A 26,783-nucleotide genomic window follows, 5' to 3' on the forward strand; every position below is an offset into this window, starting at 1 on the left:
AAGGAGGAACCTTGTGCTCCTTATTCCCCTGGGCTAGTCAGGCTACAAGTTGGCCCCAAAAGAAGTAGATGGCTACACAGAACTGGGCCTATAAACTGCATATAATTTAGCCTGTCAAACTGTTGTATACTGTTAAAGCAGAAAATTGTAAGAGAAGTATTAGGCAACTTAAGAAAGTGGAATATGTTTTGTTTTACAAGAGTTTAAAAACATTTTTCAAACTGCCATTATTTTTTCTTCATTTGATTGTGAATAGTCTCAGAACATTTTCTTCCTCTTTGTAATCTTTTAATATACTAAGAAAAATCTTGTTGGCATTTGTAAACTGTAAAAGTTACAGGTATATATTTGGTTAAAATTAAAATTTAACTTTTAACACATGATGCTGCAACTGCTTGCATGTGTGTGGACTGGTGGCCTGCACAGATTCAGCAGCATTCCTACATGTAAGCAGTTGTGGGATGGGAGCCCAAGTCTGAAAACTTTCTCTGAGATAAATCTTTTCCTTCTATGTCCAGTACTTTATGAAGCATGTCATCTAATAATTCTTTCTCCCACAAGATTGTCTATGAAATCTCATTTAAATACTGTTTATCACTTCCCTTCCTTTTATCCACTTTAGCCTTCTAGAAACAAAAACATAAAATTAACACTAATATGTTCTCACTAAATCCTACTTATCCTTTTCTGAGAGACTGAGATGTTTTAGGATGGTTTAATACTTTATTTCGTAACTACTAAAGTGAATATACTTTATTCTTAAATGTATAGGTGTATGCTGGAATTGCAAGATATTACATATCCAATGGATTATCTATTGCATGTTATTCATTACTTATCTACAATTTGTGGACTTAGTAATGCAAAAATTGAGTTTATTAAAAGAAATTAAACAGATAAATAATTTGTTGTCAATAATAGTTACCGGATTGGCTCATTTGTCCACCACTCAGGAACAATTTTATCAAGTATTTCTGGCGTCAATGCCTCATTATCTAATAAGTTCTCTTTGATTATTTCTTCCTCATCAGTTAACACCACTTCCTTCATCTAGAGAGACAAAAAGACCATGAAAAAATTAATATCTATACGTTGCTTGACAATGATATTGCTCTTTGACTGACGTAGAAGATTAGATAATGCATTTCAGGTACAGCTTTTATTCAGTTACGTTCAGCAGCAATAAAATCTAGTTCATTACATTTTGCTGTATGTTATTTCACATACAAATTTAAAAACAGAGTTGGTCAAACATTTCTGAATTTTGATTTTTCAACAAAACAGAAACTAAATTTAAAAACAGGATGTTTTTGGTGAAAACTGGCATGAAAATGCATGCTGTTTTTTGATCACCTATACAGATAGTCAAAAATTTTTGAAATATTGACCAAACAAAAAAAAGATGATTTTTTCAGGAATTTTTTTCTAATTTTTCTACTGCCTCTAATTAAAAACCAGAGTTTAGTTCATTTAAGGAAAATGAGAGGGGTATGAAGGCGGTGTGCTAGATACTTGGCCCAAATAAGCTTTGCTCCATGGGGGACCTGAGAAGCAGAGGCAAAGTTGGCCCTAATTCCTTTTTACTTCCCCCAATTTACAGCAACTTCAGAGTTACTGTAAACTGTGTCCCATTCCACAGTCCTCAAGGATCCATTCCAGCCACTGGGGATCACCAGAGCATAACTAGCTCTGATCTAGCTATGCTACAGTTCAGAGATGGTATAGAGCAGTGATTCTCAAACTTATTTGATTGCACCCCCTTATTTGATTGCTCCCCTTCAGGTGTCTTGACGCCCTGTGCTTGTAATAGGGTATTTGTGGTAGCAGTGCCTGGTTGGACCACGCATGTGCCTTAGCTATCTCGCACTACTCTGAGCAGTTACATAGTGGTATGCAGCCAACTCTCCCAGTTCCATCTCTACCTCAGAGACTCAGACAAACTCTGAAGTAGAGGGAAAGAGGGAGCGTAGTGGAACACCCACAGGCACAACCATCTCGAAGAACCTCAGTCACTGCACAAGGTGAGTAACCTTCTCTTCTTCATGGAGTGTACCCGTGGGTGCTCCACTTTAGATGGCTGTTGAGCAGTGCCCCTCAGTGGAGTTGATCTACTGACAGTGGATAACACCGTAAGTCAAAAGTGAGGATCTGATGCTGATTATTCTCTATAGCACAGTGTTTAGTAAAAGTATGGACTGATGCCCATGTAGCTGCTCTGCAAATGTCTGTGATAGGCCACAGATGCTGCCAGTGCTCTGGTGGAATGTGTGTGAACTCCCGGTGGATGTTGTAGAGTGTTGTTTTGGTAGCACAAATTGATACATCCTGATATCCATTTGGATAATCTCTATTTTGAGATGGTGTGACCATCGAGCATTCTGTTATGGAAACAAATAGTCTGGGTGATTTTATAAATGCTTTTTCTCTTTCAGTGTAGAAAGCTAATGCTCTGAGAACATCCAATGTGTGGAGTGAGGCCTCCCAACCATCTGCATGTGGCTTAGGAAAAAATACAGGTAAGTAAATGGGTTGGTTTAAATGAAAGGGGGGGTCAACTTTGGTTATGAATTTAGGACGCGGTCATAGGATTACTTTATCTTTAAAAAATGTTGTATAAAGTAGGTGTGCCATTAGGGCACCTAATTCTCCCACCCATCTGAAGGACATGATGGCAATGAGGAAAGCCACCTTCATTGATAAGTGAAACAAAGAGCAAGTTGCAAGGGGTTCAAATGGCTTTCCCATGAGCCTGCACAGAACAAGGTTGAGGTCTCACATGGATGTAGAGTTTTACTGTGGGATAAGTGTTTTCAATGCTTTAAGGAAGCATTTAATCATTGAGTGAACAAATATAGTGACCCCATCCCTTTGTCGTGGAAGGAGGTAATGGCAGCCAAGTGTACTCTTATGGAGCATGTGGATAGCTCCAACTTTTTAAATCCTAGTATATAGTCCAGGATCCTTGGTAGGGGGGAAGACTGTGGCAAGATCTGTTCATCTTGGCACCAGGTGCAGAATCATTTCCACTTATGGATATGTCTTTCTTGTACTTAGTCTCCGACTGTTCAGTAATATATCTTTTACTTCCTCAGAACAGTCCTTCTCGACCCCAGTCAGCCATGGAGTAACCAGGCCTTGAGGTGGACTACTGCGAGGTTGGGGTGACAGGTGCGTCCTGCATCTTGTGATAGAAGGAGGTACTAAAGGAAGGGTTTGAGGCAGTTTCACTGCCATCTGATACAAGTATGGGAACCACGTCTGTCTGGGCGACAGGGGCACAATGAGAATGACCCTGGATTTGTCCTGCTTGATCTTGTAAATGACTCTGGTTAGGAGTTGGGTCAGAGAAAATGGGGTTTCCCATTTTATGAGGATTGCATCGCCTAGGGAGTGGTGTCCCAATCCCGCTCTGGAACAATACTGTGAGCATTTGGCGTTCTGAGCTGTTGCAAATAGAACTATGGTGGAAAACCCCCATAGTTTGAATATGGACTTGAGAATTCTGGGATCCATCTCCCACTCATGGGTTTGTGAGAAATCCCTGCCTAGTAGATCTGCTGTTGTATTTTGACATCCTGGCAGATAGGATGCTGATATCTCTATGTTGTTGGTGATGCACCAGTTCCAAAGGCATATTGCCTTTGTACACAGGGAGTATGATTGTCCTCCTGCTTCGTGGTTTATATAAAACATGCCTGCTTTACTGTTTATGAAGATCTTGATGGCATTGTTCTTGACTAGAAGGAGAAAGTGGTCACATGCATTTCGGACTGCCCTTAGCTCCAGTAAGTTTATGTGAAGGTTGGACTCCACTGGGGATCAGCGGCCTTGGACCATCATTGTTGAGTAGATGTGCCCCCCAACCTATTAAGGAAGCATCTGCTGTGATGGTCATGGTTGGAGTTGTTTTTTGGAAAGAGACTCCTGAGCAGATGTTGTTTGGTGGTGTCCACCATGTTAATGAGTCTTTTACTCTGCATGGCATTATGAGGTGTCTGTTGAGAGAGTATCTGTGCAGTATACACACTGTTTGAAGCCAAGCCTGTAAGCATCTCATGTGGAATTTGGCATGCTTGACAACAAATGTTGCTGACGTGCCCCAAGAATTGTAAAATGTTCTGGCGGATGTTTGTGTGCTGTCCCTCATCACTGAAATTAGATTGAATATGGTGAGGAAGTGTTGTTGGGGTAGCGTTGCTGTTGCTGTTAGACAGTTGAGACAGGCTCCTATGAATTCCAACTTTTGGACAGGAACCAGTGTGGACTTTTGTGTGTTTATTTGCAACCCTAGGTTCATGAAAAGGGTTATTGTGCTCTGTGTGGTGTTTATCACTTCTTGCCCTGTTGGTGACCATAGGAGGCAGTTGTCCAAGTATGGAAATATCATTACTCCGTGTTTGCATAGGTGAGCTGCAACAACAGCAAGAACCTTGGAAAAAACCCTTGGGGCAGTGGATAGGCCGAAGGGTATTACTCTGTATTGGACATATTGTTTCCCTAGTGTGAATCTTCTGTGTGATGGATAGATGGTAATATGAAAATAAGCGTCCTGAAGGTCAGGGGCCGAGAGCCAATCTCCCTTCTCTAATGCTGGAATTATTGTGGTTAGAGTCACTATTTTGAAACTTTGTGTTCTCACGAATTTGTTGAGTTTTCATAAATTCAGGATGGGAGGATGCGTCCCCACACACTGGTCTTTTTCTGAATTGTAAAGTAATATGAATAACCTCTCCCCCTGTGTTGTGATGGTACAGGTTCCACGGCACCTAATTGTATGAGGTGGTTTACTTCCTGTTGTAACAGGTGCTCGTGAGACGGGTCTCTGAAGAGGGCTGGGGAAGTGGGGTAGGTAGGTGGGATAGAAATAAAGGGGATAGAGTAGCCCTTCTGGATAATCTCTAAAACTCATTTGTCCTGTCATGATGGTGTTCCAGACTGGGTAGTATGGTGACAGATGGTCTCGAAATAGAAAGGCACCATTTTTGGTTCCGAAGTCAGAGTGTGTGGAGGTCTCATGCTCTCAACCACACCTTCAAAATGATTGTCTAGAGGTGGATCAATGAGACATCAAAGGCTCATCTTGGTTCTGCTGACGTCTGTTCTGTCTTTGTTTATGCCATTGGTCATACTGTCTTCAGGGTTGAGAGTATGGCATAGACCGGAATCACTTATTGTAAAACCTGCTCTGTTTGTTTTTGTTTGCAGGTATGTAAATGCCAAGAGTTTTTAAGGTCACCCTTGAATCGTTTAGGGTGTGTAATGAGACATTGATTTTGTCTGCAAATAGTTTCTGCCCCTCGAAGGGCAAGTCCCTGATTGTTGCCTGGACCTCCCTTGGGAATCCAGAGAGGTGGAGCCATGATGCATGACCACAGATGTCATGAGGGATTGTGCTGCCATGTCTGCAGAGTCCAGGGAGACCTGGAGGGCTGTCCTGGCGATGAGAGACCCTTCAGAAATGTTTGCCTTGTACTGTTCTTTTTTGTCATCTGGTAAATTTTCAATAAAAGTTGACATTTTGGAGAACAGATTGTGTGTATATTTGGCTAGCGGAGATAGCTGGCTATGAGGAACTGAAGTGTAGCTGAGGAATAAACTTTCCACCTGAAAAGGTCTAGCCTTTTCCAATCCTTATCGTATGGGGTCGTTCACGACTGGTGTTGATTCCTCCTTTGGGTGGCTGCCTCCACTACTAAGGAATTTGGTGTGGAGGTATGTAAATAGGAACTCAGTCCCTTTTGTTGACATGTAATATTTTTTGTTGGATCTTTTACATGAGGGTGGTGCTGTAGCAGGTGTCTGGCAGATTTTTTTTTGCAGGCTCCATGATTTCATCATTAATTGTCATAGCTATATTTGCCGTTGGGGATGCCTGGAGTATGTCTTTGACCTTATGTTGGGCTTCTGGTAGCTGTTCTAGTGAAATGTTTAGGGATTTGGCTACCTTTTCAAGAGGTCCTGAAAGTATCTGAAATCATCCCCAGTAGTGGCTGGTGATGGTATTATGGTTTTGTCCAGTTACGATAAAAAGAGGTGAGTAGGGACAAGTGTCATGTTTGGCTGTGTCCTCAGGTTCCCCAGTGTCTTCCTCCTGTGTTTCTGAGGGTGGTGGGACAGTTGGTGAAAGGGCTGATCTGGACCTAGGTGGGCTTGTGGTTTTGGGCCCTAAACTTTGCTCATGGATCCCAGAAAGACCAGTTAGGTGGAAAAGGTATCGGGAGCGGTGCCCAGGGGTGATCGTACCATCCTTGTGTATCTGCAGGTGGTTGGTGATGAGATGGTCCCTGTTCCCGGCCAATGGGAGCTGTGGGGGGCAGTGCTTGGAGGCAAGGGCAATGAACAGAGCCCTCTGCCCCCTGCCTGGGGGTCACAGGGAAGTGGTGCTGGCCACTTCTGAGAGCGGTGTGGGACCCGTGGCATCACAGGGGGCAATCCTGCGGGCCGGATCTGGCCCACGGGCCGTAGTTTGTCCACCCCTGCCTTATACACACGGTGCATGCAATGTCACACCACATAAGAAGCACCATTTTCAAGAGCATGCCACCCTGCTCTATCTGTATGAATTTGTGCACACTATGCGTGTGAGGTTATGATGGAGGGGGCAAAGTGTTGTACCCTTAAAAATGGCATCAGCTGTCTAATACTAGACAAAATACTTCAGTTACCTTAGTGCCAGACAGGACAAATCACCCAAAAAGAGGACTGTCCAGTTCAAAACTGGATGAATGGCCTTCCTAGCAAAAGTGGAGGGAAAACGGGGCACGGAAGGGAGCAGGAGGCAGATTTAGGGAATATAAGGGAATGTAGGCGGGGTCCAAAGCAGGGGGAGGTAGAGTGGGAGAGTGCTGCCCAGTTTCGGGCAGAGAAGTTAGAGTGTGTGTGTGGGGCGGCGGGGAAGATCAGGGAAGTGTTGCTTTTTTAAAAAAAAGCTAAACCAACCCCCTATTGTTTTTACTGTGACATTATTGTTTATATGAATGATTGATATATGTTTTTGCATAAAACACTCATTATAGGATCATAATGGGAATATTATGAATACTTTCAACATTTAACTTTATTTTGAAATATGTAATGAAGGGAAGTTACATTACGCTGTGCTTCCAAAGGATTCTAGTCACTAGTTATCTCCCCATTAGCTAAAATTGATTAGTTTTAAAAACTGAACATTTTTGTCTAAGACCCCTTCTCCTGATGCATTCCTCTGCACCCTGCTCAGCTAAATTCAGAAAGCAGAAGTTAACGTAAAGTTCTTTACTATAGTTCTAAAAAGTAATAAGTTCTCTGAGCAAGTGTGAATCATGATGCATTAAACAGATCAATGGTTCTCAAACTATTTACCACCCCACCTTCTTTTATCAAAGGAAATAAATTAGGAGGGGAGGGAGTCAAGACAGTAATAGGAAATGAATGGTAGTTCTTGGGGTTGGCAATACTGAGTATTTGGCCTCTAAAAAGGGGATACTACTGCTTACTATTATTACCTCTTTATTTTTGTTATTTTCATTTTCATGTGCACTTTCACTTTCAGTTTCTGTTTCTGTATTGGTGTGAGAGGAGTCTCCCAATTCCTGAAAGACAGCTTCCATGTCAATGTGATCTTCCTCAGGTTCCTCGTCAAATTCAAGTCCAACTCTCTTTTCAGTTTTGGACATGATCATTTCCTGTAGACGTTCTTCAAACTGAATATGGAAAATTCCTAACTTGTCAGCTAGCCATCGGCCACAGATAGTTTTACCTGCTCCATGTGTGCCCAGCAGGCACACTCTTAAGGGAGGAGCCTGTCAGAAAGAATTAAGAATACTTTTATAACAATTTCTACACTAGGGTGAACTTAAGTTACGGTTGTATACACCTTGTTGAATTAATTCTAAATTTCAGGGTCTCTAATATAAAAAAAAGTACCCCCAAAAGCAGCATGAGCACACATGCATTTTGCATTTCAAAGTTTAAAACTACAGTGAATTACATATACAGTAGATAAAAACCTGTACATTAACTCCTTTCCCTTCTGCCCCTTTATTTCACCCTTTTTATTCTTCTTATTTCAACTTCCCACCCAGTCCCATCCTCCTCTGACCCCATTTCACTTATGAGAAGTGAGTTAACAACAACAATTAATGAACAAAAAACTATTTTAACAGAGCCATCAAAATGAGTATCACATGCTTACTGAGTAAGCATGTGATATCATTGTAAATCTTTGTCCTGCCCTTCCCTTCTCCCTTTGTTCATAACCTTTACTTTTTGTGTTGGGCCTACAGTTAGATTGTAAACTCATTGGAGAAGGGGCACATCTTCCTTGTTTCTGTGAAGTGCCTAGCACACTTGTAGCAACATAAAAATAAGAACAACAAAAATAATTGTAATGAAGGATGGAAAATGATGTGTAATATCAACCTCTTATTAGCAATCTACTTTAAATAGTTTTAACTTTTTCTCACTTGTAATGGTTCCTTGTGAGCAACATACTCCTCAGGGTTCTCCAAAAACTTTTCTCTGGACTCAGGACTTGAAAAATAGTAAAATTTTTCTCGATATATAGCTCCATGTTCAGCAACCCCTGGGAAAAGGACAAAGTTCTCCTTCAGACTCACTGGACAAAAGTGTTTGGTGTCTCCCATGTGTCTCTTCTTTTCATTAATTTTATCTTCATCCTGGAAATACACAACGGTTTTAGAGAAAACTGTCAAGAAGTCTTTGGATCAAGTAGAAAAACATTATATATAAAATATTCTGTGCACATACTTCCCATTTCAAGTGCATTACAATACATTACTTTCAGAGATGATGATGAAGCAAAGCCCCAGATCTAAACACTCCCTTGAACTCTAGGGCATTTGAAATCCAGATCCAATCCAAACTTTACACCTTACACTCATTCCTAATTACAAATGTTTGAATACAGGGTACTCTAAATGCTTACTGCTAAATTTACAAACTAGCTCCCAAACAATCTCCAAATTTGTGTGTGCAAATTCTGCATATGTACCAATTTACAAATACAATATTTATACTCAATTCAGGTAATTGCTTATCTACTTGAATATATGTGGAATTCTGAGTAACTATGTGAATGCACATGTAATATTTACATGTACAAATTTGTGAGGGCAAGGTAACGTTATGCTGGAAGGTATTAATAAAGCGGATCTTTGACCTATAGACAGTCAAACTAAATCTGATGGGTATGTTATGCACACTTTTTTCAGGCTAAATGGAAAGAAGGAGCAATTAAATGCCACTTTATGTGGTGACAGCTGGAAACTAGGAGGTTACTGCACAAGACGCTGGGCCATATGGCAAACCCTGAGCAGAGAAAAGGACAGTTACCTGTTTCCGTAACTGGCGTTCTTCGAGATAGGTTGCTCAGGTGTATTCCACTATAGGTGTGCTTGCTCGCCATGTGCACTGGTGCCAGAAGTTTTTCACTCAGCAGTATCTGTAGTGGGGGAGCACCACTGCGACCCCTGGAGTGGCGCCGACATATTGCGTCATAAAGGGGGCTGCGTGCTTCCTCCACCCTCAGTTCCTTCTTGCCAGACAACTTCGACAGAGGGGAAGGAGGGTGGGACGTGGAATACACCTGAGCAACACATCTCGAAGAACCCCAGTTACGGAAACAGGTAACTGCCCTTTCTTCTTCGAGTGATTGCTCAGGTGAATTCCAAAATAGGTGACTCCAAGCTATACCTGATGGAGGCGAGTAGGAGTTTAAATGTAAAGTTGTATGGGTTACCGGGGCGGAGCACCACCCTACCAAACCTGGCGTCATAGACTCATAGACTCATATACTTTAAGGTCAGAAGGGACCATTATGGTCATCTACTCTGACCTTCTGCACAGTGCAGGACACACAATCTCACCCACCCACTCCTGTAACAAACCCCTAACCTATGTCTGAGTTATTGAAGTCTTCAAATTGTGGTTTGAAGACCTTAAGCTGCAGACAATCCTCCAGCAAGTGACCCGTGCCCCATGCTGCAGAGGAAGGCGAAAAACCTCCAGGGCCCCTGCCAATTTGCCCTGGAGGAAAATTCCTTCCTGACCCCAAATATGGCGATCAGTTAAACTCTGAGCATGTGGGCAAGACTCACCAACCAGCACCCAGGAAAGAATTCTCTGTAGTAATTCAGATCCCATCCCATCTAACATCCCATTACAAACCACTGGGCATACTTACCTGCTAATAGTCAAAGATCAGTTGCCTAATTAATTGCCAAAATTAGCCTATCCCATCATAATATCCCCTCCATAAACTTATCAAGCTTAGTCTTAAAGCCAGATATGTCTTTTGCCCCGACTACTCCCCTTGGAAGGCTGTTCCAGAACTTCACTCTAATGGTTAGAAACCTTCGTCTAATTTCAAGTCTAAACTTCCTAGTGTCCAGTTTATATCCATTTGTTCTTGTGTCCACACTGGTACTAAGCTTAAATAATTCCTCTCCCTCCCTAATATTTATCCCTCTGATATATTTCTAAAGAGCAAGCATATCCGCGCATAACCTTCTTTTGGTTAGGCTAAACAAGCTAAACTCTTTGAGTCTCCTTTCATAAGACAGGTTTTCCATTCCTTGGATCATTCTAGTAGCCCGTCTCTGAACCTGTTCCAGTTTGAATTTATCCTTCTTAAACATTGGAGCCAGAACTGCACACAGTATTCCAAACGAGGTCTCACCAGTACCTTGCATAACGGTACTAACACCTCCTTATCTTTACTGGAAATACCTCGCCTGATGCATCTTAAAACCACATGTAACGAGGCGGTGTGGCTCCCCTCCTCCCCAGGGAGGGTCAAGCCCCGTCAGACACCTAAGGGGGCGGGGCCACTGAGCAGTGAGCCTGCCCTTCAGAGGGTCAGGAGGCGACCCGGAAGTATAAAAACCTGCCCTCAGCCCTCAGTTGGAGCCCAGCCGCCATCGGGAGCAGACCTGCCAGAGGGTGCTCATGACTGGGAAGCTGCTGAGGCCCAAGGCCGTTGCCCTGACTGGCCAGAGCTTCCCCGCGCACGCTCCAACGAGGAGTTGCCGGAGCTTCCCCGCGCCGCTACAACGAGGAGTTGCCGGAGCCACCCCATCCCTGCTACTACCCCGAGGAATCCCTGGACCAGGCCTGGCCGGACTTCACAGAGGTACTGCCGGACCTACCGCCCAGCCCTGGCCGGGAGGAGCCCATGCTACTAGACTTCCCAGGGACTGATGCCCCAGGTCAAGTAGGCCCAGAGGGGGAGATTGGAAGTAGCCTGGGGCAGCTGACTCCAGTCAGGCTGCGAGTAAAACTGAACCCATGTCAGTGTGTTGTGGTCAGGACCCCACTGACTGTCAGCGGTGATAGCCGCTACTAGGGACCACGGGCTGGAACGCAGTGGAGTGGGTGGGCCTGCGTTTCCACTGCCACTCATAGCTGGGTGGCAGAATCCCCCTCTTCCCGGCCTAAGGAGGCCATCAAGTCTAGTGGTGACTGCTCAACCCTGGGCCACAAGGGTCTGAGCTATTGTAACTGCGTGTTTGGTGCCCCGCCTGAACCAGGGGCTGGGCCCCCTTTAACTGTGCTACTGCTCGGTCCTGCCCCAAAGGGCCCGAGCTGTCTGAACTATTGACTGCTCAACCCTGAGCCACAAGGGTCTGAGCTATTGTAATTGTGTGTTTGGTGCCCTGCCCGAACTAAGGGCTGGGCCCCTTTTAACTGTGCTACTGCTCGGTCCTGCCCCAAAGGGCGCGAGCTGCCTGAACTATTGACTGCTCAACCCTGAGCCACAAGGGTCTGAGCTATTGTAATTGTGTGTTTGGTGCCCCGCCAGAACCAAGGGCTGGGCCCCTTTTAACTGTGTCACTGCTCGGTCCTGCCCCAAAGGGCCCAAGCTGTCTGAACTATTGACTGCTCAACCCTGAGCCACGAGGACCTGAACCTCTATAATTTTGTATTCATTGCCCCGCCCTATAGCAGAAGGCCGGAGCCCAGGCGACTGTGCAGCAGCGCTCACCCCTGAAGACAGAGGCCGCCTCAGACGACGTGTGTCGAGGCCGGTGTGGCTCCCCTCCTCCCCAGGGAGGGTTGAGCCCCAGCCATGCACCTTTATATCACATTAGCTTTTTTAATGGCCATATCACATTGGAGGTCCTTCTCCTCCTCTGTTACTTCCAACTGATGTGTCCCCAATTTATAACTAAAATTCTTGCTATTAATCCCTAAATACATGACCTTGCACTTTTCACTATTAAATTTAATCCTATTATTATCACTCCAGTTTACAAGGTCATCCAGATCTTCCTGTAGGATATCCCGGTCCTCCTCTGTGTTAGCAATACCTCCCAGCATTGTGTCATCTGCAAACTTTATTAGAATATTCCTACTTTTTGTGCCAAGGTCAGTAATAAAAAGATTAAATAAGATTGGTCCCAAAACCGATCCCTGAGGAACTCCACTAGTAACCTCCTTCAGCCTGACAGTTCACCTTTCAGTACGACCCGTTGTAGTCTCCCCTTTAACCAGTTCCTTATCCACCTTTCAATTTTCATATTGATCCCCATCTTTTCCAATTTAACTAATAATTCCCCATGTGGAACCGTATCAAATGCCTTACTGAAATCGAGGTAAATTAGATCCACTGCATTTCCTTTGTCTAAAAAATCTGTTACCTTCTCAAAGAAGGAGATCAGGTTGGTTTGGCACGATCTACCTTTTGTAAAACCATGTTGTATTTTGTCCCAATTACCATTGACCTCAATGTCCTTTAACTACTTTCTCCTTCAAAAATTTTTTCCAAGACCTTACATACTACAGATGTCAAACTAACAGGCCTATAGTTACTCAGGATCACTTTTTTTCCCTTTCTTAAAAATAGGAACTATGTTAGCAATTCTCCAGTCGTACGGTACAACCCCTGAGTTTACTGATTCATTAAAAATTCTTGCTAATGGGCTTGCAATTTCATGTGCCAGTTCCTTTAATATTCTTGGATGAAGATTATCTGGGCCTCCGATTTTGTCCCATTAAGCTGTTCGAGTTTGGCTTCTACCTCGGATGTGGTAATATCTACCTCCATATCCTCATTCCCATTTGTCATCCTTCCATTATCCCTAAGCTCCTCATTAGCCTCATTAAAGACTGAGGCAAAGTATTTGTTTAGATATTGGGCCATGCCTAGATTATCCTTAACCTCCATTCCATCCTCAGTGTTTAGCGTGGTCCCACTTCTTCTTTCTTTGTTTTCTTCTTATTTATATGGCTATAGAACCTTTTACTATTGGTTTTAATTCCCTTTGCAAGGTCCAACTCTACATGGCTTTTAGCCTTTCTCACTTTATCCCTACATGTTCTGACCTCAATAAGGTAGCTTTCCTTTGCTAATCCCTCCCCATCTTCCACTCCTTGTAGGCTTTCTGCTTTTTCTTAATCACCTCTCTGAGATGCTTGCTCATCCAGCTTGGTCTACAACTCCTGCCTATGAATTTTTTCCCCTTTCTTGGGATGCAGGCTTCTGATAGTTTCTGCAACTTTGACTTGAAGTAATTCCAGGCCTCCTCTGCCTTTAGATCCACAAGTTCTTCAGTCCAATCCACTTCCCTAACTAATTTCCTTAATTCTTTAAAGTTAGCCCTTTTGAAAAAAAACCCTAGTCCCAGATCTATTTTTGTTTATCCTTCCATCTAGTTTGAACTGAATTAGCTCATGATCACTCGAACCAAGGTTGTCCCCTACAACCATTTCTTCTATGAGGTCCTCACTACTCACCAAAACCAAATCTAAAATGGCATCCCCTCTTGTTGGTTCTTCAACTACTTGGTGAAGAAATCCATCAGCTATCACATCCAGAAAAATCTGAGCCCTATTATTTTTACTAGCACTTGTCCTCCAGTCTATATCTGGGAAGTTAAAGTCTCCCATGATCACACAATTCCCATTAGTGTTTACTTCATTAAAAACATTAAAGAGGTCTCTATCCATATCCAAATCAGATCCCGGCGGTCTAGCACACCCCAAGCACTATCTCAGGGGAGGCTCTAGTAGCTTTCTTTCCCAATGTGATTTTTGCCCAGACAGACTCTGTCTTATCCATTCCATCACTTCTTATTTCTTTACAGTTAACCTCATCATTGATATACAATGCTACTCCACCACCTTTGCCTTTATTTCTGTCTTTCCTAAACAGCACATAGCCTTCAATACCTGTACTCCAGTCATGACTACTATTCCACCATGTTTCTGTTATCCCTATAATATCCGGTTTCACTTCCTGCACCAGTAGCTCTAGTTCCTCCATTTTGTTACCTAGGCTCCTCGCATTAGTGTACAGACATCTTAATTTTTGCTGTTTGGCTTCACTGACATTCTTTACCCATTAGGCACAGACATTCTACCACCAGTATCACCTATTAGACTGGTATCTACACTACCCTTCCTCCTTTATGTCCATTTCTGCCCACGGCTGTATCCTCTCTTACTTTGTTTTCTTCCCTCTCAATGTTAAATTCCGGCGTGGAGATTACCTGGACATCTCTAGGACTTGCCACTATGGGCAGCGCCATACTAGATGGGCAACCATAGGAGCCCATTCAGCTTTTTTTTTATTTTTGGGAAAAAGGGCGCAAAATGATTGTCTGCCGTTGTTTTCCTGGAGGAAGGAATGAGTGACGACATTTACCCAGAACCACCCGCGACAATGATTTTTGCCCCATCAGGCACTGGGATCTCAACCCAGAATTCCAAGGGGCTGGGGAGACTGCGGGAACTATGGGATAGCTACCGAATAGCTACCCACAGTGCAACGCTCCGGAAATCGACGCTAGCCTCAGACCATGGATGCACACCACCAAATTAATGTGGCCGCGTGCACTCGACTTTATACAATCTGTTTTACAAAACTGGTTTATGTAAAATCGGACTAATCCTGTAGTGTAGACATACCCTCAGGTCCGCATCCCATATTTTAGCACCCAGCAGACAGCACACCCTTCTGTTCTCCGGATCAGCTCTAGTTACAGGCCTCTCTATCCTTCTCAGTAAGGAGTCCCCAGTCACGTAGACCTGCCTTTTCCTGGTGACAGTGTGATTCTCCGGTCTATCCCCTGCTCCCACTGCCTGCAAGTCCTCTTGATTCCTATTCACCCTTGCAATCCTCCACAACCCATCCCATATCCTCCTGGGGCCCATATTTGGTGTTGTCTCCATTGACTCTTCCCCTCTTCCTGTAGGACTAGCTGCTCTTCTCTTCTTCCTTGCCCTTGCACCTTCAGCAACCACCTGCTGTGCCCTTTCTTCATTCTCCATCTCTGCAAATCTGTTCCTGAGCTCTATTTCTCCTTCACTGGCCCGTCTTTTCCTCTGCCTGGTTCTCTTAGTCATGTGCTTCCAAGGTCCACTTTCCTCACCCAGCAGTCTCCCCTCAGAATTCTTTGGTCCTGCTTCCATCTGCAAGTCTGAGCTTATCCCTTCAGCCTCCTCATATCTTTGCTCCATCATCTGCTCGGACCCCCTTCTAAACCCTACCAGAGTTTTCACCTGCATCTTCAGTCCTCAGATCTTTCCTTCCATCAGCTCTATCAGGCAGCACTTCATGCAGACGAAACTCTTTTCAGATACCCCCTCCAAGATTATGTACACGCCGCAGCTTCCACATCTAGTCATACTCATTGTGTCTTTCACTGCTGCCTCTGTATTGGTCATAGCCTTCTCACCTAAAACCTGTTAGTCCAGGAAACACAAACCAAAACAAACCCCCAACAGGCACCAGAACACTGGCAGAACACCACCCACTCCCTTCACTAGCCTGTCAGTTCCTTTGCCTAGGTCTGAGTCTCGCCCACAAACTCCTCCTTTAAACTCCCGTTTACAGCTCTGTTTGCTGGCTGCTGTGCCACTACAGCTGTCTATGCCGCTGCCTGACTGGCTGGCTACCTTTACGGGACCCCTAAGCAGAGAAGCCCTGCCCCCTAATCAGGGCTCAGCTTCTCTCCCAGCACACTGCCCCTACCAGCATCCACACATACAAACCACAAAATACAATACACAAAATACAAAAACCTTCTCCTTCAACAGAGCTTCCACTGAAACTCCTGTTTACAGCTCTGTTTGCTGGCTGCTGTGAAGCTGCAGCTGTCTATGGTGGGAGACGATCACATAGTGTGATGAAAAGGGGTGGACAGAGGACCACGTACCAGTCCTACAGATGTCCTGGATAGGGACATGAGCCACATAGGCCGCTGACGAGGCTTGGGCTCTGGTGGAATGCGCCTTTACAATAGGAGGCGGGGGAACCCCCCTCACCAAAGGCTGTTACGTAAATTAAGCTGTCATGGGATAAAAGGGAAGGTCCTTTCATAGACTGAGAACTGGTTAAAAGACAGGGAACAAAGAGTAGGAATTAATGGTAAATTCTCAGAATGGAGAGGGGTAACTAGTGGTGTTCCCCAAGGGTCAGTTCTAGGACCAATTCTATTCAATTTATTCATAAATGATCTGGAGAAAGGGGTAAACAGTGAGGTGGCAAAGTTGTAGATGATACTAAACTACTCAAGATAGTTAAGACCAAAGCAGACTGTGAAGAACTTCAAAAAGATCTCACAAAACTAAGTGATTTGGGCAACAAAATGGCAAATGAAATTTAATGTGGATAAATGTAAAGTAATGCACATTGGAAAAAATAACCCCAACTATACATACAATATGATGGGGGCTAATTTTAGCTAAACGAGTCAGGAAAAAGATCTTGGCATCATCGTGGATAGTTCTCTGAAGATGTCCATGCAGTGCGCAGAGGCGGTCAAAAAATCAAACAGGATGTTAGGAATCATTAAAAAGGGGATAGAGAATAAGACTGGGAATATATTATTGCCCTTATATAAATCCATGGTACACCCACATCTCGAATACTGTGTACAGATGTGGTCTCCTCACCTCAAAAAAGATATTCTAGCACTAGAAAAAGTTCAGAAAAGGGCAACTGAAATGATTAGGGGTTTTGGAGGTCCCATATGACGAAAGATTAAAGAGGCTAGGCCTCTTCACCTTGGAAAAAGAGGAGACTAAGGGGGGATATGATAGGATATAAAATCATGAGTGATGTGGAGAAAGTGAATAAGGAAAAGTTATTTACTTATTCCCATAAACAAGACTAGGTGTCACCAAATGAAATTAATAGGCAGCAGGTTTAAAAACAAATAAAAGAAGTTCTTCTTCACACAGTGGACAGTCAACTTGTTGGAACTCCTTACCTGAAGAGATTGTGAAGGCTGGGACTATACAATGTTTAAAAGGGAACTGGATAAATTCATGGTGTCTAAGTCCATAAATGGCTATTAGCCAGGAAGAGTAAAGATGGTGTCCCTAGCCTCTGTTCATCAGAGGATGGAGAGGGATGGCAGGAGAGAGATCACTTGATCATTTGCCTGTTAGCTTCACTCCCTCTGGGGCACCTGGCATTGGCCACTGTCGGTAGACAGATACTGGGCTAGATGGACCTTTGGTCTGACCCGGTACGGCCGTTCTTATGTTCTTATGTTGTAACAGGTACGAATGCACAAGATGATCCAGCAGGAGATGCGCTGAGTGGACACTGGCCGTCCCCTCACATGCTCGGCCGAAGCAATAAAAAGCTGGGGGGACCTCCTAAATGACCTGGTTCTGCGCACGTCCAACGTGTGCATGCAGCGTTCCTCATTGGAAGAATGGGATTTAGGACAGAGAGAAAAATATCCTGATCCATGTGAAAAGCTGAGACCACCTTCGGCAAAAACGCAGGGTGAGGACGGAGCTGAACCTTATGGAAGACCATATACGGCGGTTCAGAAGTCAGGGCCCGAACTCTGAGACGCGGTGGGCTGAGGTGATGGCAACTACGAATGCCACCTTCCACGACAGGTGGGACCACGAGCACGTGGCTAATGGCTCAAAGGGAGGCCCTGTGAGGCACGAGAGCACCAGGTTCAGGTCCCAGAGTGGAACCAGGGGTCTGGTGTATGGGAATGCCCGATCTAACCCTTTCAGAAACCGGGCCATCATGTGATGTGAGAACACAGACAGGCCCTGCAACAGGGGATGGAAAGCCGAAATGGCCACCAGGTGCACCCTGACTGACGAGGGCGCCAGCCCTTGTGTCCTAAGGGAGAGGAGGTAGTCGAGGACAAGCTGGATAGACACGGAAAGGGGAGAAGAACCTCTATCCCTCACCCACCTAGAGAACCTATACCATTTAGCCAGGTAGGTTCAACGTGTGGAGGGTTTCCTACTTTCCAGGAGGACCTTCCTCACATCCTCAAAACACCTCCCTTCCTCCTCATTTAACCATGGAGCAGCCATGCTGTCAGGTGGAGTGTGGCCAGATTGGGATGGAGGAGACGACCTTCCTCCTGGGAGAGGAGGTCTGGGCGGAGTGGCAGCCTGCATGGAGGGGCCGCTAAGAGTTGCAGTAGGGACCCATACCAATGCTGACGGGCCAAATCTGGGGCTATGAGAATGACCCTCGCCCTGTCTGACTTCACCTTCTGTAGGACCCTGCCTATTAAGGCGAAGGGTGGAAAGGCGTACAACAGGGACCCCGACCATGGGAGCAGGAACCCATCCAATATCGACCCCTTGCCCCCTCTCGCTCTGGGGCAGAATTGAGGACACTGTTCATTCTGGGCGGTGGCAAACAGGTCTACCTGGGGAGCACCCCACTTTAGGAAGATCCACCTGGCTACCTCCCTGTGCAGGGACCACTCATGCTGCTGGGAGAACACTCTGCTCAGGTGGTCTGCGAGTGTGTTGCTCTTGCCTGGCAGGTTCAAAGCCCAAAGAAGTACGTTGTGGGCTATACAAAACTCCCACAGGAGTTGGGCTTCCTGGCATAAGGCTCGGGAACGTGTGCCCCCGTTTGTTGATGTAATACATGGTGGTCGTGTTGTCCGTAAGGACTCTGACCACCGTCCCCTGTATGTGCTGGCAAAAGGCCATGCATGCCAGGCATATGACCCTGAGCTCACTGACATTTATGTGCAGGGTCAGTTCCTCTGGTGACTACATGCCCTGGGTCCTGCTATCGCCCATGTGGGGTCCCCAGCCCAGGTCCGAGGCATCCGACACTAGGTCTAGTGATGGAGGGGGCTCTCAGAAGGGGATGTTGCTCGGGAGGGACTACCATTGGAGATCTGCCACCACCCTGGGCAGCAGCGTGACCACCTTGTCCAGGCTGTCTCTGACCTAAGAGTACCAGGAAGCCAGCCAGAGCTGAAGGGGCCTCATCCGAAGCCTGGCATGTTGCACCACATAGATGCATGCTGCCATGTGGTCAAGGATTTCCAGGCACACCCGTGCCGTGGTCACCGGAAAGGCTGTGACTGAGGCGATGAGAGCTTTGAATGCCTCAAACCTGTCCTCTGGAAGGGAGGCTATGGTCACCCGGGAATCCAGCAGCACTCCTATAAAGCTTATGTGCTTAACTGGGACGAAAGTGGATTTCTCCTCGTTTACCAGTAGGCCCAGAGCTGCACAGGTGTTTAACAGGACGCTCATGTGCTGCTGCACCAGAGACCGAGACCGGTCCTTGAGCAGCCAGTTGCTGAGGTAGGGAAAGATTTGCAGCCCTTTTTCCCTGAGGTGGGCAGCCATGACAACCGTACACTTTGTAAATACTCTGGGGGCAGTAGAGAGGCCAAAGGGGAGAACTGTAAACTGGAAATGGTCCTGATCCACCAAGAAACGGAGGAAATGCCTGTGACCCTCGAATATGTGGATGTGAAAGTACGCATCCTGGAGGTCCAGCACCATAAACCAATCCCCTTGGTCTAGGGATGGAATAATAGAGGCCAGGGACACTATGCGGAATTTACAACGAACCAGGAACTGGTTGAGATTCCGCAGGTCAAGGATGGGCCAAAGCCCGCCCTTCACTTTCGGGATGAGGAAATACCTGGAGTAAAAACTCCTGCCCTGGTAGTCCCGAAGTACCCTTTCCATCGCTCCCAGGGAGAGGAGGCACTCCACCTCCTGAAGGAGAAGGAGGGCATGCTCCAAGACCCCGGCCGGCTGCCCGGACAGGGGACAGTTGGGAGGGGTGGAAACAAACTGCAGCCTGTACTCTTGGGAATGGTGCTGAGGACACATTGGTCTGATGTTATACAGGCCCACTGCAGTCGGAAGGCCGATAAACGGTTCATAAAAGGCAACTTTTATTAACTGGGTGGGGGGAACACTGGCAACAGGCTCGGTGACCCCCCTCAACGAGTCAAAAATGCCGCTTCCCCGGCCGCCTGGCTTTAGAGGTCGCAGGCCGGGGGGCCAAACGGGACTGGCTTTGGGATCGACGCCTTTGTTCCCTCTGCCGCTTAGGCGGGGGCTTGTATCTGCCCTGAACAACAAGAACAGAGGTTTGAGGCCTGGGCTTGTCCTTAAAGGGAGGGACATACAGACCTAGCATCTGAAGGATGGTGTGGGAGTCCTTCATCCCGTGCAGATCAGTATCTGTCTGTTCTGCAAACAGGGCCTTGCCATCAAAGGGCAGGTCCTGCATTATAGACTGGGACTCGACCGACAACCCCAAGAGCGAGAGCCACGATGCCCATCGCATGGAGACTGCGGAAGCCATCATACGAGCAGCTGTGTCCGCTGCAGTCAAAGCCGCCTGGAAAGCTGCTTTGGCCGTGACCGCACCCTCGTCGATCAAGGCCCGAAACTCCTGTACGTCCTTGTTCTGGAGAAGGGGCTTAAACTTAGAGAGGGAACCCCAGAGATTAAACTCATACCGGCTCAGCAGTGCCTGGTGGTTGGCCACTCTGAGCTGGAAACTCACGGACGAATAAACCTTTTTCCCAAAGGTGTCCAGTCTATGAGCGTACTTCTCTTTTGGTGTGGGTGCGGGCTGGCCATTCCGCTCACGGTGGTGGACCAACTCTACCACCAAGGAGTTAGGAGCTGGGTGGGTGTATAGGTACTAGTGTCCCTTTGTGGGGAGGAAGTACTTCCTCTCGGCCTTTCTGGAAATTGACACAAGGGAGGCCGGGGTCTGCCAGAGGCCAGTGGTGATGTTGGCTACTCCCTGATGGAATGAGAGCGCCACACGCACCAGTACCGAGAAGACGAGGACATTGAAGAGGTTATCGGAAGGCTCCTCCACCTCCTCGGCCCAGAGCTCGATATTTGCTATCACCCTCCTAAGCAGCTCCTGATGTGCCTTGAAGTCCTCTTGGGAAGAGGAAGGCAGTACCGCAACTGAATCCCCCGGTGCCGAAGAGGTGGATGGTGTGGAGCCTTCAGCCACCGACGGCATCGTGCGCTTGACGTCCGGGTCCAGTGCCGGAGTCGATGTCGGGGGTTCGGCACCCATGGTCTAATCCCGGTGCCAGGGAGGTGACGCAGAGTGGCCTTGAGAGGCTCCCGCCACGGAGCGAGGTCTCGGCAGTGCAGGAACCTGAGGCCATGGTGCCCAGTGACACCATTGTCATTGCCAGGGAATGGCTTGGAAATGAGTCACCTCGGGCGCTGGCAGGGCTGGTTGGTCATGCAGTGCGGTGCGACTCGGGGAAAGACGGCTGCGCGCTGATGCCGAAGTCCTGGAGGAAGGCACAGTGCCAAAGGAACGACTGAAACGATCTCTGTCATGACAGCTCCTTCCCCGAGACTTCGACCTGGAGGAAGTCGAAAGGTAAATTTCTGATGAGGTATCTCTGGAATCCCTGCGACCACGGCACCTTGGTGCCAGGGACTGTCAGGATGCACTACGAGCATGGCTTCTGTAATGGCAGATGTTTGAGTACGAGTGACAATGCCGACAGCGTCAAGACCTGTTCCTCTCGGACTCGCTGGAGGAGGAACGGCAGCGTCTCTTGTCACCTCCTCGATGGCGTCTGAGGAGTGAGAACCACTCACTGAAGAGCCGGGATGCAGAGTCGACGTGCGTCACGGGGCTCTACTCGGCACCTCGACCTGGGAAGGTGCCTTGACCTCTGACACCTCCAGGGAGGGCTGATGGGCCCCCAAGGGTGACTTTCCACAGGACTGCGGACCTGACTGAAGCGGCACACCCAGCACCGGAAGCGCCAAGATATCACGTGCAGCCTGAGCTGCCTCTGGTATCAACGGCATGCGTACTTCGGGTGAGGCTCACGCGGACGGGACTGGACTACTCCACTCAGCATGAGTCGGAGGTCTATATCCCGATGGGGATCGTGGGCTGCCCAACTCGGGTCTGGCCTCACCCCTCTCCTTCTCACAGCACCGCTGAGTCTTCCCGTGTTTAGCTGGGGAGTGGTGCCGGCTCATCGACAGCGCCTCGCTGCACGCCGAGGACACGGTACTGAGCGCAGAATCAGGACGGCGCACTGGAGGTGCTTCGCTGCGTGCTGAAGCCAAGGTGCTGGGCACGGGGTCGGCTGGACATGCCGGTGCTGGGGCCAATGCCGACTCCATGAGGAGAGCTTGGAGTCAGATCTCATGCTCCTTTGTTCGGGGCTTGAAGGAGTGGTAGGTCTTACACTTCTCACTAATGTGAGCCTCACCCAGAGAGTGAAGACACTGACTGTGTGGATCACTTCTGGGCATGGAGTTGCGACAGGAGTCACATGACTTGAAGCCTGGGCCACGGGGTATGCCCCAAGCCCAGCTTCGCGACAAAAAGTTCAGCAAGGAAGTTTTCTGAAGACTGGATACCACTAAAGCTATAATGCTGCAGCCTAGGCTGGAGCAAGTTCTGACTACCTTCCCTAGCGCCAAGAAGGAACTGAGGGTGGAGGGAGCGCGCAGCCCTCCTTATGGTGAGATATGTCGGCGCCACTCCAGGGGTCGCAGTGGTGCTCCCCCACTACGGATACTACTAAGGGAAAAACTTCCGGCACCAGTGCACGTGGTGAGCACGCACACCTATAGTGGAATACACATGAGCAATCACTCGAAGAAAAACTGTGTGCTCCGAGGGCTTTCCCTGGGACTAATTGCAAATGTAGAGGCTAGGGTATTGTTTTTGCAAGCTAAGTGTGTGTCAGAGAAGAAGAACTACAGACAGGGGGAGAAGCAGTTGTGAATATAGCCTTAAGAGGGAGCCAAGAGACAATGCTCTGTGGGACAGAGGACTACTCGGGAAGGCAGGCCTGAAGATTGTGAGCAAGGAAACTTGCCAGTTGTTGTTTCTACTCTGTTCAGGGAAACAGTACTTCCTATACATTCTCTGTAAATAAATAGGATTGCGCCAAAGAAATACCTGACTTACACCATCAATTTCTCCTCCTAACAAACACAAAAATAGCAAGGCTCTGAAAACTGGCTAACCTCTTAGGCCAAAAGGGGCAACAAAAATAAACTACTTTAAATGTGGCCCATAACAATACTGCCAAAATATCTTATAAAATAGTTGGTGGTTCTGAAAACATAAATAAATAGTAAGGCAGGCAGTCCCCTATATAATTAGCAGAATATGACTGTGCTATATAGCATTTGAATAATACAGGGAAAAAGAATGATACATATACTTAGCACTCACATAGGATTTCATGTCTTCAAGAGCTGATCAGACAGAAGGCAGAATTTCCCACAACTTCTAGCTTATCCAAAATATACAGGTCCACCACAAAAGCAGCTACAGAAAGTCATTCAGAAATTAGGCCTGATGGTGGATCTGCATGCTGATATGCACCTATCCCAGGGGTAGGCAAACTATGGCAAGTGTGACAAAGATGGCACGCGAGCTGATTTTCAGTAGCACTCACACCGCCTGGGTCCTGGCCACAGGTCTGGGGGACTCTGCATTTTAATTTAATTTTAAATAAAGCTTCTTAAATGTTTTAAAAACCTTATTTACTTTACATACAACAACATTTTAGTTATCTATTAGAGACCTATAGAAAGAGACCTTCTAAAAACATTTAAATGTATTACTGGCACACGAAACGTTAAATCAGAGTAAATAAATGAAGACTCGGCACAGCACTTCTGAAAGGTTGCCAACTCCTGACCTACCCCATCATCTGGTAATACTGGCTATGCACACTCTCCTTACAAGCACAGAGTATTTGTGCTCTCTGTTGCAGGGCCACCTGTAGGTTTTTTGCCACCCCAAGTAAAAAAAAAATTTGGCTGCCGCCCCGTGCCAGCCCTGGGCTCCTCGCCACACCCCCCTGCAGGGCCGGTGCAAGGATCTTTCGTGGCCTAGGCGAAACTTCCACCTTGCGCCCACCCTTCTGGTGGCAGCTCCCCACCCTCCGCCCTGATGCACTCCCCCCCGCCCCAGCTCAACCCTGCTGCGTGCACGAGCACCCCAAGCATTCTGTCGCTGCTTCACTTCTCCCGCCTCCCAGGCTTGCAGCACATAAGCTGATTGGCGCCGCAAGCCTGGGAGGCAGGAGAAGTGAAGCAGCTCATCCCTGCCCCGCCTCCTCCCTGAGCACGCCATAGCTGGTTCACTTCTCCTGCCTCCCAGGCTTGCGGCGGGGTGAGCTGGGGTGAGGAGTTCCCCTGTGTGCCGCCCGCCTCCCTCCACTTACTTGCTGCAAGCGGCCCTCCCCACGCTCCCCTGCCCCAGCTCCCTCCGACTAAATGCCAGCAGTGACCGTGGTGGCCAAAGATCCAGCTGCCGTGGTCACTGCTGAAGAAAATGGCACCCCTCAAATCCTAGTGCCCTAGGTGCCTAGGTTGCCTAAATGGTTGCACCAGCCCTGCCCCGCTGGCTGCCCAGCACTGGCTCTTCTCCCCCCCCCCACACACCCCCTGCCACTCCAGCTCTGGGCTCCCCCCTTCCCTCCCACCATTGCCCCCCCCCACACCTCCCTTGTCTGCCCCCAGTCCTGGGCTCTGCCCCCCACCACCTGCCCCTCCTTTCCGCTGCGCCCGGTGTCACTGGTAACGTCACTCCAGGGCAGGTCATCAGCAGGAATGTTAGAATGTGACAGTAACACAGAAGATTGGTTTCCCATATGGTTACAGAACTGCAGTAAAGTTGAAACAAATTTCAGTTTGTGTGATTGGAGGATATTCTGGATTGCATATTATAAAACTGTCCTAAATTAAAATAAGGAAAAGTTGAGGTGCCTGTATATTATTCTTTTTACATCTTTGTTTCGGTATGTGGGATTTGCCAGTGCAATATCACTGTCTTCCTTTTAAACAAACAAACAGACCAATAAAAGGCAATGGCTGTTGAAAAATTAGCAATTTCCAGTCCTTAATAACGCTGTGAAAGGCATTCTTGCTTCAATTTGTGTCCTACTTTTTCTACAGCAAGGTTACAGTCGGATCAGTATTATATTTGATGCTGGGAGAAATGAATAGTAACAGCTGTCCAAATTGAGCTTGAGTCACTCCTGAATTTTCAGGTGCTTCAAATTCTGGACAGCAGGTGCAGTCGGGGTTTGCTCCGTGGGGGAGCACGGCAGCATGTTATGCAGCAGGTGTGTCTGTGCTGCACAGAGCCCAGACACGCTTGGTCTGAGAGGCACGGTAAGGGGGCGGGGCGTTGAGAAGGGGTAGGGGGTTCGGGGGCGGCAGTTCAAGGACAGGGAAGGCGGGGGTTGGATGGGGCAGAGTGTTCGAGGGGGCAATTCTCAGGAGCAGGGAGAGTGGGGTTAGATGGTTCAGGGGTTCGAGGGGGGGCAGTCAGGCGACATGGCCAAGGGTTGGATTAGGCATGGGAACAGTCTTTTCCCCAGGGTTTCAGGGGACAGGTAGGGGTGTGGGTCCTTAGGGGGAAGTTGTCTGGGGCGGTCTAGCGAGGGTAGCAGCTGGGACAAGGAGAAGGGTCAATCTTAGATAGGGGTTGGGGTTTCGTGGGGGGCAGTTAGGGTAGGGGTCCCGGGCATGGGCTGATCAGGGGACAGGGAGCAGGGAGGGTTGGATGGGTTGGGGTTTCTGTGGGGGGCACCTGGAGGGAGTGGATGGTGGCAGGGTGGAGCTACTCTCCCTCCTTGTGGAGTGTCCTATTTTTTGAATGTTAAAATATGGTATCCCTACCCTTCATAGTGGAGCTCTCCATTCACAGCAAGCTGCATCATGACGTTTCAGCTACCTCACTCCCTCCCCTTCCCTTCCCTGTTGGTAGTGGCCAAGGGAATGCTGGGAAATGTAGTTCTTTCCCTGCTCCAGGGCTGGTTCTCTAGGCAGGGAGCTAACCAAGGAACTACAGCTCCCAGGGCCCCCTGTTGGTTCTCAGCTCCCATGCTGGATCCCTGTTGCCCCTGCAAATGGGCTGCCCCAAGCAGGTGCTTGCTTTGCTGGTGCCTAGAGCCGCCCCTGCTCTGTTGGAATAACACCACTGACAGTCAGAATACAGGAGTACAATACAAATGCGTAGGCAATTTATGGGTGTACACATTCTGTGGACATTTTTGTGGGGATGATGAATTTGGACCAAAAATATTTAGGCACACAGCTTAATAAATCTGCTTTGTCTAAGGTTAAACAAAAACCCATAATGAGTCAAAGTAAAATGATAAACTACACAAAGCCAGTATATCTCACTTCATCATTTTCTTCTTGCTCTTCCTCTTCTAATTCTTCATCAGTCTCCCCTTCTGCCTGCAAATCTTCTGCTTCTTCATCTAGATCTTCTGGAGATATTTCCCAGCCATAATATTTAAAAGGCTCTGAAAAAGTTACCATTTTTTCATTTCAATTATTGTCAAAAAGTGTTCAAATCATGCTTATGTTTTTATTTCTGCCACCTAAAAGTATACAAAACATGCAAGGCCACAAATAAATCAGGCCAGGTATGTTTTTCCATTTTTTTTTTATCCTTGAAGTGTACATAACACATCTCCTACTCAGAGTACATATTGTTTTCTTGACAAAATGAATGTCCCCTTGTTTGTATTGTAAATAAAGAT

At 47.1% G+C, this 26,783-nt stretch overlaps 1 protein-coding gene across 1 annotated transcript in view; it reads right to left on the bottom strand.

Moving 5' to 3' along the window:
• The window catches only part of AK9 (adenylate kinase 9), a 244,988-nt gene that overhangs the window by 77,355 nt on the left and 140,850 nt on the right, over positions 1-26,783 (bottom strand). Inside the window, exons 25-28 of the mRNA XM_075064564.1 lie at positions 26,419-26,543; positions 8,445-8,657; positions 7,485-7,781; positions 926-1,050 (exon numbers count right to left, since the gene is read on the bottom strand). Of these exons, the coding sequence (XP_074920665.1) occupies positions 926-1,050; positions 7,485-7,781; positions 8,445-8,657; positions 26,419-26,543 (760 nt within the window). The remainder of the gene's footprint in view (positions 1-925; positions 1,051-7,484; positions 7,782-8,444; positions 8,658-26,418; positions 26,544-26,783) is intronic.

Source organism: Chelonoidis abingdonii, chromosome 3, assembly GCF_003597395.2.
Source record: "Chelonoidis abingdonii isolate Lonesome George chromosome 3, CheloAbing_2.0, whole genome shotgun sequence".
NCBI classification, from domain to species: domain Eukaryota; kingdom Metazoa; phylum Chordata; order Testudines; family Testudinidae; genus Chelonoidis; species Chelonoidis abingdonii.